Raw genomic sequence first — 14,489 nt, forward strand, 5'->3', positions numbered from 1 at the left:
TGAGCCGGATCTCCTTAAGTTCCGGAAACTTCTGAAGACCCTCCTTTTCCCTTCCTCCTTCCCTCTCCCCCTCCGCTGCTAATCCCCCCCCCGCCTCTGGACTGGCTGCCTGGTTCCTTCAGATTCTTACAGTGCACCAGGCCCTCCCTTACCAGACTACCCCTGCACTTGGTCGTCTCTGGACCCCCCCCCCACCTGCACTTGCCTCCTGTGCTCCCTCCCCCTGCATTAGCCTGGCTGGCCTGCACCCCCTTAGCCTTTCCAGCCGGTTCCTCGCACTTAGCACATGGACCTTTCTGCCCCTGCACCCTCCTCTCCCTGGGTTTGGTCCACCTGACCTCTCTGGGCACTCGCTCAACCCTCTGGCACCCCCTCCCCTGTACTTCTATTACTGCACTTGCACGATCCGAATGTCACAAGGCCTATTAGGACGGCTTCTGTTTTGTCATACTTGCCCGCCCTTGTCTTGTTGCGCACATTGTGTATAGGCGCATTATAAATACCCAATAAATAAAGTACATACACATACATAGTGAACACTGCTCTGTGGAATCTTCAAGTAATTAACAAAAGGCACTAACGAGGAAGGAGACTGCTCTCCGATCTTGCAGGATTTGAAACACTTGTGTATAGGCGCGTTATAAATGCCATATCATATCATAAAGGCCAGGAGGAACTCCTGTGGCACTTGGGTGAGGATGTGGTGAATGCTTTAGGGATGGTCATGGGGCAGCCATCTTGGGGTACCAGCAGTTGAAAATCAGGCATTGGCATACAGATACCCCTCAGAAAACCACTTCCATGAAGATTCCTTTCAAAGGACTGATGTTTTTGGGTGATTCTCCGGGAGAAAAGGTTCACATGGTCTTTAAGGCAGATAAGCATGCTAGGAGTAGCTTCTGATCAGAGATAAGGACGTTCTGTCTGTATTAGACTGAAAGGGTGTATACTTCCATGTGCCATTCACACAGGAACATAAGAAGTCATTGAGATTCATAAAGAGAGGTCACCACTTCCAGTTCAGAGCCCTTTCCTTTGGGCTAAAACAGCACCTGAGCATTCACAAAGGTGTTGGGACCAGTGATAGCCTTTTTTACACACAAAGAGGATCCAGGTATTCCCCTATCCGGACAACTGGTTATTCATGTGGAGGTGACATGCAGCATCTTGGAGTCATTGGGACTGCTGCTGAATAAGGAGAAATTTCTTCTAGACCCACCATAGGACCTCAAGTTTATAGGAGTATGGTTATGGACCTCCAACCGGTGGTGAAGCTGCCAGAAAACAGAGCAGTGAGATTAAAGACCGTCCTAAGGGAGTTGTTGGGAATTAATCTGGCTTCAGCCAAGCTGGTCTTACAAGTACAGTAACACATGCCATACTGTATCTTTGTGGCGCCATGGATAAGGATCCATATGAGCCCACTTGTCGCATCTTCACAAGCATTTGGGTCTTGCCATCACAGGAATTTGAGGCACTGATTCCAGTGTCCTAGGATTTGAAAAACAAACTGCAAGGGTGGCTAGGGATGCACAATTTGTTGCGAAGGCTTCTAGTGAAGCAGCCCTCACTGATCGTTGTTATTGCGTAGGACACCAGTCTTAATCCCCAAGCTGTTGCACAGGATCAGGGAGTCTTCAGCCGAGATGATTCTACTGATTCTGTACTGACCCTGAAGGGCTTGGGTTCCCCTTCTGCTTGAGCTAACAGTGGTCACACTTTCCCATATTCCCTCCCATTCTTGTCCTCTCAGTGTGGTTCCGGGTTTGCAGGCCTCAATCATTTCTTTCTTGGGGGGGCCTCAAAACTGAGAGGTTAGGCCATCAGAGACAGGGTCTTACCCCATAGCTCACCCTAGCGGTCAAACATGCCAGAAGACCAGCAACTCTTATGTAAAAGATACTAGAGGAATTTCAAGGGATGGAGTGAGACGAATGAGATACATGCATTTTATTGTATGATCCTGTCAATCTTGCCGTTTCTGAAGAGTGGGCGTGACTAGGGCCTAGCCGCCTCTTCATTAAGAGATGAGTAGGCAGTCGTCGAGGCATTAGGGGAATCCTGGGGCATGGACATGGACAGTGAAAAGCTGGTGTCCCGAATTTTGAAAATCTTGTCCATATTCAGGCATGAATCTTCTTAAAGAATGCCTCCTTGGGACTTCCTTCCAGTTCTCAAAGCTCTTCAGGTTACCTCATTTGAGCCAATAGAGTCTATTGGCATCAAGTGTCTTACTTGGACACGTTTTTCCAGGAGGCAGTCAAATCGGCTAGAAGGTTGGGGAAGATCAGAGACCTCATATGGTATGTTATGCTATGTTAAAAGGCTTTTATAATACTTCAAATCACCACCATAGCCATCTCAAAGTGACTGGCTTGTCTGGAAGTTGCCATATTCCTAAGTGTGAAGCACAAAAGCAGTCGGGAGAAGAGGATGGGAAAGCTGTTGAAATGAGGATCAGATAGTTGGAGGGAGATGTAGACGGGAAAAAGGACTGTTTATGATATCTTGAGTTCATGTGGATTCGTTGAGGTGGACCATAGGTCTGGATTGCAGAAAGGAAGTATATTCCAAACATTTTTGAACTACGTATACTCTATGAGGCAGCTTTGAGAATTAATAGTTAGAAAATATAGCCTTACAGATCGAGGAAAGCATCATTATTGTGGGATAATGACCGGCCACCAAGCCCAAGGCAAAGCCGAGTGCCATAAGTTGGAGAAGGATCATTATCCCAAGAAATAATGAGCCCTCCTGCGGTCTACAGGGCATTTAGCACATAGTGGTAGTAGCAGTACATGTTTTTGAGTTTTGATGGTAAAGTAAAAAATTGTACTTTATTAGTGAGTAAAGTAAATAGACAAACTGACAGTATATTAAATACAGTTGTATTTTGTAGTGTTTAAATAACAAGATTGGCGTTTTAACTGCAAATTTGGTTGACCTGGATCAGCATGTAAAAGTAAACAGTTTCTCTATAATTTATTTAAGAAAGAGAAAGCACGTTCCCATGTGTTAGATTTGTTTTTCTTGTGTTGAATAGCACGTTGCTTGACTGCATTTGAAGACAGAATATTCAGAATGCAGTCAATGCTAGTAGTTATAGATTGACCTCTAAACATTCTGAATGCCACAGAGGAGGTCAACAACAATCTCCATGTGCTAACAATGCGTAATGTTTGGTTGTGCGATGGGCTCACAAAGTATTAAAGTTTCCCTGTTACATTGTGCTGGCTTTAGGGTCAGGATTATTTTGTTTTCCACAGGGCAAAACTTGGGGCGCAACAGTGGACTAGTCAAGTAAAGATTGTGTGAAAGGGCAAGGTGGCTGGAGGACAAAGGGAAGGGTGGGTTGCTATGGATCTCCTGAACATTTTTGGATATGTTACAAGCGTTGTTAGGTGTCTTCCTATTGCCTTTGTCTCGCCATGCAAAGTTCAGTTTACACTTATATAGCCAAAGTATCGGATAATGTCTGGGGGGACCGTGGCAAACTTCTCAAAAGTGGTTCAGAGTTGGTGCGCTATTGTTCATTCAGGTTACTGAATGTTACCACCGAAGTGGTGGCGATATCAAAGATTGTGCTACCCACAAAGTACAGCTTCTTGATGCTGCCCCATTTACCCCGGACATCTGGGATTGAAGATTCGGTCACTTACAATGGTCTCTCCACTGTGGTGTGTGCTACATGCCTGAGGCTTCCCCTGAATTTTATCTGAAAGGGTACCAGTCCCAAACTTAGAGTAGAAGCTGTGATCAAGATGCCAAGGGATTCTAGTGCAATCTGCCATCATCGAGTCTATGTCCATATCATTTGGGGGGTTGAGGTCCTTTGTCTTTGTGCCAAGAGCTGGTTAGATTTAGACGTGATGATGGAGGTAGCCATATGAATAACAAGAAGGCTAGGTGGAGTGTAGTGGATGTAAGTCAGTTTTGCGAAGACATTCCCTTTGGGGTGTTACTGAAAGCTTATAATTGGGTGAAGGCAAATGGCTGACCCAAATGTGTATTGAGGGTTTGTTATGACAGGATCTGAAGGATGAATAGTGGAAACCGAAAGTCTAAGGAGAAGGAGATGGCCACATGGGAGTGTTTGAATGTGAAATAAATAAATACACTCCTGCAGAGCGAGGCTGCTTGTAAACATGTAATAAGGTAGTCCTGTTTTGCTGAGATAAGGCATGGAGCGGGATGGCAGCTCCATGTTGTAAAAACCTCTCGCTATAGCGTTGGCCACATGTGATACCAAATGTGAAACCAAACACGTTGGGTAATGAAGGTGGCTAAACTCTGCTAGGATGTAACCCTAATGGTAGAATTCATGTGATATAGACCCCTGTGGCACTGTGGTAGAAATGATAACAATGGCCAACACTTGCTTTACACGGAAGGCTCCTTTTGTGGCAAACAATCGGAAGCCATATTATTCAGATGCGATCCAGCATATATCCCCAAGGCCCGATCAAATTTCCACCAGGCTTAGGAGATTGTTCGATATTAAGTGAAATTGCAGTTTTATAATTAGCGGGGAAACAAAGCATTGATTTAGAAAGACCGCTCTGTGACCGCACAGTAAGGACTTTCTAAATCGAACTGTCGCCCCTGCGATGCACACAAATGCACCCAGGGGCTGACAGGCACAGGGAGACCCATAGGAGGAGTTGCGGGAGTGTCAGGTAACTACGTTTCTGTCTTTGGGCCTCATTCCGTGATTGGTGGTAGTCATGGCGCTATTTGCGCCATGACTGCCACCAATAACGGGTCTGGCACCGGTGTAGTTCAATGGGGACTTACTGGTGTAGTCCGACCCTGGCGGGACTGGTAAGTCCCCATTGAACATGCCATTGCCCATCCCCATTTGAGCCCCCATAGGGCTCAATGGGAATGGGGAGGGCGCTAATAACGGGCTTGCGACTTGCAAGCCCGTTATTAGCACCCTGGTCCCTCAGCGGGACCCGTAAGGGACGTGTGGTCAGACCACACGTTCCTTACGGTCCCCGCCAAGGAACCTTGGAATAGGGCGGTAAGGGATTACTGGCACCGGTCTCCTTACCGGTGCCCGGTATTCCTTACTGCCCACCTTGTAATGACCCCCTTTGTGTTTGTGTGTTGTGAAAAGGAATGTTTGAGAAGAGGAGGGGTGGGGGGGAATTAAAGCATGTGCATGGATTGACCACCACCTCATCACCTTCTGTATCCCTACCAAAATGATCCATACCACCACTGAGATCGCACCTGCCACCGCCACAAGAAACAAGCGCAACATAACATGCGCCAAATTACTTCCACTTATCCTCCCCGCTCTCAATGATCTTTCCCGCTCATGCTCTGACCCTACCGTCCTGGTAGATACTTACAATCAGACCATGCTGAAAGCCCTTGACCTCATTGCTCCCACTAAACTTTGTAAACCTAAACCTCTAGCCCACCTCAACTCCTGGTTCACGCCACAGCTGAGAACCCTTCGCAAAGAAAAAAGGAGCCTCGAATCACACTGGAAAAGTAACCCAATTGAAACTAACAAAGCTAGCGTTATTCTAGCCACTCTAAACTATAAGGAGGCCATACTTCAGGCCAAAAGAGATGAGTATAACAAATGCATCGAACAAGCACAGTCAAACACGAAAGAGTAATTTGAATCTTAAAGGAACTGAAGTCTCCTGCTACTCCTCCTGTCACCTGTTCCAAAGACAGTACCTGGTGTACTAACATTCAAAAGGCCCTACTTGGCAAAATCACCACTCTCCAAAACAAAATCAACGACAAACAAAACAGCCTGCAGACTAGCGTGCAGCACAAAATCCATCTGACCAGTGCTAGCACTAACCGCGATACTCTAAAACCATTCTCCTTTTCTCCCTTATCCATCACTGAAGTTGAACACATCATTAATAACCTCAAACCGTCCAACTGTCAGGGCGACCTATGTCCTCCCACCATCATTAAGGAAGCCTCGCACAGTCTAGCTCCCTTCATCACCACACTCATAAATGCATCATTCCGTTCTGGGAGTGTCCCCGACAACCTAAAGGATGCTTGGGTCATTCCCCTCCTCAAAAAAACCACCTTGGATGCTAACATACCCACTAACTTCAGACCCATTACCACAGTCCCCTTCCTCTTAAAAGTTCTTGATCGCACAGCATACTTGCAGATCCAAGCCTACCTAGAAACCAATAATCTCCTGGGACTGAGACAATCAGGCTTCTGCCCTCTGTATGGTACGGAAACTGCCCTCCTAGATCTAAAAACTCAGATCGAAGACCTAAAAGACAAGGGCAAGCTTGCCCTCTTACTCCTTTTAGATCTCTCTGCAGCTTTCGATTTAGTAAATCACCAAATCCTCTGCCGTCACCTCAAAACCGCTGCCAACTTCTCGGACAAAGCCACGGCCTGGATCACCTCCTTTTTGGAAAATAGATCCATGAGAGTCTTTTCCCCTTCTGCCACTGCTGATCCCGTGCCAGTCACCTGCGGAGTTCCTGAAGGTTTGTGTGTTTCTCTGACACTTTACAATGTGTTCACAAAACTACTCTTTGATATTTTGGACTATCTGGGTGTCACATATACCAATTACGCTGATGACACCCAGATACTCATCCCTATCACAGGTCACCACAAAACCGACACTCTAGCCATCAATTCCATCTATCAAATCATCCAGGGATGGATGGCGCAGCATGAACTGTGCTTGAACGATGAAAAGACGGAGATTCTCCTCCTAGGATCTCACCAACGACTTAGCAAGCTAGACCCGTCTTTCAAATCCTTCACAATTGATGGAAATACCATCAAAGTGGCCAAAGATACTAAAACACTTGGTATCTATCTTGACGCCACCTTATCACTTTCGAGACAAGTTAACGCTGTCTCCTCTGCTGCATCATATACATGCAAGCTAATCACAGCTTGTCGTCCATTCCTATCACCAGCCAACTGCACGACATTAGCCAGGACCCAGGTCCTGTCTAAGATCGACTATTGTAACGCCCTCTACCTCGGCACTAATCAATGCAACATCAGCAAACTACAGATCATTCAAAATAATGCCATTAGAGCGGCACTAAACATCCTTAGGAACCTCCACATCTCAGACACCAGACGGAGTCTCCATTGGCTATCAGTTTCCCCAAGAGTTTTTCTCAAAGCACTATCGCTAACACACAAAAGGCTCTCACATCAAGCACCAAGCTACCTGGCTAGTAGATTTTCTCTACACACCTCCTCAAGCCCACTTAGAAGTGCGCAAACCAACTGCCTCTCCATTCCCCGCTTCAACCTCCAGAGATCAGGCGGGAGCAGTTTCCCAGTCATGGCTGCAAAACTATGGAACTCCCTACCCAATCCACTCAGAGTAGAACCATCCTTATTGGCCTTCAAGAGCAAAGCCAAAGCCTGGCTGGCAGCCCAAGACCAGCCTGACTACTAGCACCCACTGGCACTCCGCTACACTGTGCAAACCTGCTAGCTGATCTGCATGATGTTAATATGTATAGTACTTGTATATTTTCTAAATTGCTTTTTTATTCTAAATTGCCTTTATTCCCTTCCATTGTTCTCTTCTTGTATGTACCCTAACTAGCCTGTAACCTAAATTATGCGCCCGGATGCCCTTGGGCCTGGTGCGCTTTACAAATAAATAAAATACAAAAAATACAAAATACGAAACTGGTTTTGTGTGTGAGTGTGTATGTGGTGGGGAGTTGAGCAAGAAGGAAAGGCAGGCTTGGGGGGTGAAACCCTCTGAATTTAAAAAAAACAACTCAGGGATGTGCTTTTCGTCTTTTTGAGTGGCCGCACAAAATCGACCGAAATAAATCAGTCTTTTTTATTTACGGCCTTCAAAAAATGGAAAATTCACATTATATGATACTATATGATATTTATACCGCGCTTAATACCCAGAGGTTACTAAGCGCGGACACGGGATCGAACCTGTGTTGCTCTGTGTCATCTTACTTCCAAGGTGAGCACATTGCCACAGAGCTATCTTCCCGAGCCAAACATAGAACCGTTTGTTCGACTGGCCTTTTTTCGGAACCCCACCTCTCAAGGGGAGGCTCAGGAGAACACATTTGACATTGAAAGATTAGTACTAAGTACCCGGAAAGAACAACACGTTTTAGGAAAACCAATAGTTTGTCTGCCAGCTTCCAAGCAGGAAGGCTTTGGTTCCTACTACCAATAGGTGCATTTGAGAAAATATTGCAGTTGCATACGATTCCTGAGGCATCACTCTTCCTTCTTTAGTACAGGAAAGGTCAATGAGGGGGATGTCTGCATCTTGGGCAGAGGCTTAGGTTGCATCTGTCCAAGACATTTGTAGGGCAGCAACATGGTCAAGCCCTAACAGATTCACTAGACACTGTCCCTTACATTTGCACAGACAGTAGTCAAGTGCATTTAGCACAAGTGTATTCATGGCAAGCCCACACTGAAGGGCCTGTCAGAACAGCCAAAGTGAAATAACTTGGTGATGAGATGTGCGCACAGCATACTTTCTGCTCCCAGAATATATTTTCTATTAGGCCCATTCATCACTGTCTCTGGCATGCCTCAATTAAATATTAGGGCAGGGAATGGGAACATGGAGGTAAAACCTGGATTACTTACTGGTAATCTTCATTACTCCTAGTATTACCCTTTCTCATCACGGGGCCTATGACCAGCCTCTTCCACCTGCATAAGAAATGAATGGGTCATGATGTTTGCGGGAAAAAACCCTAAAGCATTCTGGGATACTGCAGTATTGTGCGTTTGATAAAAGGGTGGGTAAAAAAAAGCTAAAATGGGTTTCTGTTTGTGAGGCTGGTAATGAAGAGTACTAATAAGTAAGCCGAGCATTCAACTCCCAGAAAAAAACAGACTGTTAAATGTTTCCAGTGCTTTCTTCAGGAAAGTGCAACTGCAATTGCTCAAACAACCTTCGATTTCTTTCATGAATTTTCCACAACAAGGACCACAATTTTGAAAACAAAATACAGTGAGTCTCATTACGAGTTTGGTAGTATTTTCGGTAGTAAATCCATTGAAATACTGCCAAATGTAATTACCATTACCACAACTTGGTCCCGTGAGTTTACCACTGGATTACAAGTGGTGGTAGGCGATGTAAATCCCCATTTTTTGGAGTCCATATTACTCAATTGTTTTTCTTTTGGCGGAATTACCACTGGCAGAATTACTGAGCGATAATTCCACCGATTTTTGGAGGAAAATGTGCATGCCTGCCTGTCTGCCCGCTAAACTAGTGGGCTGCTCCTGGTATTATGGCCGCCTGGCTGCACCACATTCCAGAGCCTCCCCTCATGCTGTGGCAGTGATACCAGTTATAACAGTAGCAGAGCAGCACTGATATATTGTAGGCTGACTAGAGTAGTGGATTGGCATGACCCCCTAATGCTGCCACCTTCTGACTCGTTGGAACTGGGCAGTTAGCACAGAAGTGCCAGCGTGTCTCTCACTGTTTTTGGTTCTGGTGTGACTAAGACTGAGGGGAAGTTAAATAATCAAATTTGCCGAAACACAATATCATAATTGAACTGAATCCGAGACAATAATTGCTGGTGCTCAGAAATAAGTCCTAGGACTCAGTCCTGAAAATTCCCTCACAAATTAAGCACTGCATTATAGCACCTGCATACTCAACCGGAATCCCAAACCTCAACTGGAGTTCCAAAAACACATAGACATCTTGGAACAACGGAATGGAACAAGTCATGCCCTGCTTCTGTTAATCCGTCATTTGGTTTATCAATAAACCCGGAAAACCCTATATTGAAAAAAATCTTTTAATTTCTGTCCACACAGCAGATGTTTTAAAATCTGAATTTATGAGATTACACTGCAACGGTTTGTGCAGTGCTCAGACCCACCTGCCCCCATAAGCCTCTGTATAAGATGCATCAATGCCATGCTTTACATGGAAGTGAGCCATCTAGAGGTGGCAAAAAGTTACTGTCACACGTACACTTCATCTCAAGAATGTCAGTATTTTCCCCATACAATAAAAAGTAGTCATACTCTGATGAGCTTGAAAAATGTACCAAGGTGCTGCCAGGATACCCTAAGCAAAAGGCGGCCGTCGCGTGCTACAGAAGAGGTTTATATGGACTCACATTTATCATGGCATTTGAAGTGATGCGGAAGAGGGTGGCACGTTCAGTCACCGACTTGATTTTCTCCCCGCTCTCTATTGGGAACTTCAGGTACTCCAGCTCACTCAGGGAGCGCTGGAGGGCTGCGCCATGCTTGGCGATGAGTTCGTTGCACGTGCTCAGATCCTCTAACTTGCTAGAAAGGCTCTTCAGGGAGCTGTGCAGCTCGCTCTTGTCGGACTGTGAGGACGGCTCCTCATCGCCAGAATCGTCTGCAAAAAAAAAAACAGAATGGAACTATGGTCACTAGCAATGACATTACAAGGCTGAAAAACCACACAGGCAATGCAATCATGGCAAACATTGGCCAACATAGTCCCCTAGGGATGGAAAACCATCTTCATATAACCCAATATATTCTATCTACATTGGAAAACTGGCAGAGAACAGACAATTCTCAAAATAGCATTGTCTCCCTGGTATTTTACTAAAGCCAATGGCACACTCGATCCATCCCCTCTTGGTTGCAGTAGCCGCTCCCTATACCTACTAGCTACAAGGAGCATTCAACACCAATTTAGGAATGATAAAATAGCCCTTTTTACAGGCCTACAAAAAGAGAAACCCTTTTCCATTGTGCCTGTCAATTCTCAAATAAATGCCTTGGCACCCAGCATTTTACTCTTGATAATGAGAAACTGGCTGGTAAAATCCACGCAAGAGGATATGAAAAGACTTTAGGGGGGAAAGGAAAATGATAAACACTCAAACTATTAGTGGAAGCCACCAACAAGACACCTGAGGTGCTCAAAACATAGAAGGAGCTAACAAAACCACACCAAAGCCAACATAGTATGCCACACACGCAAAACATGGCTCGTGATATATCAGCCTTTTCCCACTGATCAAAGAAGCAACATTTGCCCAAAAGTGGGTACAATGCCACCAACCTCACTTCTGACTGAAGAAGGCCACAGGACCAGCACCTCTTCTTTTTGTTATATCACTGAAGAGGTGCAAATCAAAACTGACCACAGCCATCGAGGTCTCCCGTTGCATATAAAGAGCTTTGCCCTGAGAGTCTATTGAGAAACGGGCATCTGAACATAGTGCCAACGTGCTTCCCCCTATGTAAAACTTCATTCGAAGGGGTGTTGTTAAGTCTGAAAAAGATCCAGGGGTATGCTAATGTTGGGACCGTCGGGACTCAGGGCTAGTTAGCCTTTTTGGTTGTCGCCCCTGAGCTTCTATCCTGAGCTATAACCAAAAAACCCAGGGCTATAGCCCCTTAAACCCCGCACCCCATAGCAATGCCTCTGCAAGAGGCGTTGCTAGGGGTCGTCTGAAGGGGCTATAGCCCTGAGTCTTTAGGTTGTATCCCCGGATAGAAGCTCAGGGGCGACAACCAAAAAGGCTAACTAGCCCCGAGTCCCGACAGTACAGACATTAACGTAGTCCCAGATCATTTACAGACCTAGCAACACCCCTGGCCCTCGGCTCTGATGGTTCCTGGCATTTTGCATAGCAATTCCACCATAGCGACCCATCGTGCTCTGTCATGCTTAATAAAGCGGCAGCATTTTCTCTCCTAACATTGTATTCTTTGGTTGTTGGCCATTCTCTTCCCCATTATGAATAGGCTTCTGCTCACCCTTTCAATAGATCACTCTGTCGTGGAAGAGATGCTCCACCTCTTAGTCTGGCAGTTGTTACTAGCATTGAGTCTGCTATGACTTGAACACTATTTATGAGCAAGCCTGATGGGGAGGGATTATATATTTTCTTGATAGATGTGTTGATAGGTTTGCAAATGGCAGGTGCCGCCATACAGGCTTTTAGTTGGCGCTTCACAGCTTCAATGATTCGAATCTATCGTGCTAAAGGTTTTGACTTCTACAGTGTCCTCTATAAAGATAAGAGACAGGTTCTGGCCAAATTAGTCTTCCCAACTGGGGGCGCCATGGAAAGTGATCGATGGGATAGGCTCCTGGGGATCTTACAAAATGGTATCCTCCATAGACCCTAACAATAGACCAGATAATTTTAGGATCTTGAGTTGTAATATACGGGGTCAAAGGAGTTTTATGTATAAGGATGGTGTAATTGAATTTGCAAAAACAATGTTTTCTTGTTAAAACAATTATGATTAATAGGTAAAATTGTTATTGATTGACATACTGTTGTAGGATGGCACAAGAACAAGGCTGTGGTCGGCTGATGGGAAGCCTGCTAATTGATTCAGACAATGTGTGACAAATCAACTTCCGGGGCATCAGTGGCCCAGGTATTAATATCGGTTTCTGAACCGTCGATCAGCCCCAAACCTCCAGGACACCAGAAGGGATCCGAACAGATCGGAAACACAAATTATAAACCTTCTTGTCCAATGTTGGTAACGTGGACGGAATGGCGGGCTTATCTCCACAAGTTTGTTAGATGCAACATAACGAAAATAAAATTATAACCCAGTGATAAAAGGGACAATTGAGTCAAGGTTGTACACAAATATCTATTATTATCACAACAGACAGTTCTAGCACACTACAAAATACAACTCACCCTGTAAAGGAATGTAGAGGACTGTCAGTTTCAAGAAGGGGATGCACTCTGTATACTGACTGGAGGGTAGTGAGCAAAGTAATTCATCGCAAAAGTTCAAGGATACTTGGTTTCAGAACAAAGGGAGCAATGGGTCGTAAAATGTCACTAGTGGCCTTCGGAGAAGGACCAGGGGGACAGAACCACAATGTACGTTGTGCTTGTAGAAGTTCTTGGTGCTCGACAGAGTTGCGTCGGTTTTTTAGGGCACTTTGCAGCTTTTGTGACAGAGTTAAAGACGGGAGACAGCTGCGGGTATCAGGCGGCAGGCAGTTCGGCGAGCGAGGCTGGGCGGACAGCTGCAGGCTGGCCTACACAGTGGCTAGGGGTCAGGAGTCATTTTCTCATTGCTGTTGGTGGGTATCAAGCACTGGTGGTGGCGTCTTGGACGAAGTTACCGACTGCAGCCTCACAACAGTCAGTGGTGCAGTCGGTTGCAGCTCGAGGGGCTCGACTGGCTCAAAAATGTCCTTTAAGGTGGACACTGGTTGATGCTTGTCGATGCACTACTTCTAGCTTCTTCAGTGGGCTCTTGTCATCCTTTAAGGTGGACAGCCCAAATCTGAGGAGAGTGTTGCAGGCACCGGCCTTGTTCGGGGTTTGGTTCAGAAACTCTCTGGCACTTCCCACCTAGAAAGCTTGCTTGCAGAGCCTAGCAGGACTTGCAGTTTGCTGGCTTGGTATCGGTTCTGGAGCTGCAGGAGTGTCCTCTGGATTCAGTATCTCCCTCTGTTCCCCGGAGATGTTTAGGAGAGGGATCTTGCTTCCCTCTCTGGAAATCCTGGTCTTCCTTCACTGGCGGAAGCTGTAAGGCAGACTGTACCTTCAGCCAGAGTCCAAATGAGTTCTTCTTATTACTCCTTGCTTAGTCTTCAGATGATCTCCCCAGAAGAGGGGCTCAACTCTCTTTTAAAGCCAAATGGCCCCAGTGATGGGTGTAGGCTAAGCCTACCTTAATGAACCAATCCTGGATCCCCACCAAGAATCTCCTGCATGCATGAGCTCATAACCAGAGTGCTTTGCAACAGAAAAGGTAAAGGGGTGAAAACATGTAACGCTATGCCCACCCATCTTCCTGTCTGTTGTGGATCAAAGGGTCTCTCTAGTTAATTGAGCTCTCTGTGGTTCCTGATTAAAGTGGCAGGTCTCCCTTGAAGCTGGGCGGGACCAGACTTTTGGTCTCCACCAAACCACATACTCGTACCTTCTGAATGTGTCCCCCTGCAGGGATGACTACTGTAAATAGCTGTCCCAGACATTCACAGTTCACTGCCCTTGAAACTTAGAGGCGGGATCTGGCTTCAGGTTGACACAGTGCATATCAAAGGGGTGTTAGGGATTTCCTGTCCTTTGTTAGTTCTGCGACCAGGCCCCCCATGGGCCTGTTTGAATTAACTCTAATAAGTATGCAAGGCTGCCACCAGCAGCTAACAAAGGAAAGGACGGATCTATGGAGCCTTTGTTAGTTAATTAGGCTGGCCATGGCAGGAAAAAGGTTTTGCCTCCCCCTTCTGAGATGCCTTCATGTACTCTTGGCGGTCTTATTACAACTAAATATGACAGGGGGGACGACACCTGTAAGCTGTTTCCACCCAGAGTACATGGGTCTATGTGTATGTCGTGTGGTGAGCATAGGAAAAAGTGTGCGTATTAGCCCCACACATTTTCCAGAGGTTGAGCTACCATCATTCAATTTAATTTCAAATTTCAAAAAAGCCCAGGTGAGCGCACACCCACCGTGCAAATGGTCTGATTTCTCATACAATGATTTACCATTAATTGAGTGCATAGACC

At 45.8% G+C, this 14,489-nt stretch overlaps 1 protein-coding gene across 4 annotated transcripts in view; it reads right to left on the reverse strand.

Moving 5' to 3' along the window:
* Positions 1 to 14,489, reverse strand: part of OSBP2 (oxysterol binding protein 2) — a 2,072,116-nt gene that overhangs the window by 1,620,619 nt on the left and 437,008 nt on the right. For all 4 annotated transcript variants that reach the window (XM_069619135.1, XM_069619136.1, XM_069619134.1 and 1 more), the window contains exon 2: positions 10,119 to 10,369. In XM_069619135.1, the coding sequence (XP_069475236.1) occupies positions 10,119 to 10,369 (251 nt within the window). The remainder of the gene's footprint in view (positions 1 to 10,118; positions 10,370 to 14,489) is intronic.

The sequence above is a fragment of the Ambystoma mexicanum genome, chromosome 10 (genome assembly GCF_040938575.1).
Source record: "Ambystoma mexicanum isolate Mex_15411 chromosome 10, UKY_AmexF1_1, whole genome shotgun sequence".
Lineage (NCBI taxonomy): Eukaryota > Metazoa > Chordata > Amphibia > Caudata > Ambystomatidae > Ambystoma > Ambystoma mexicanum.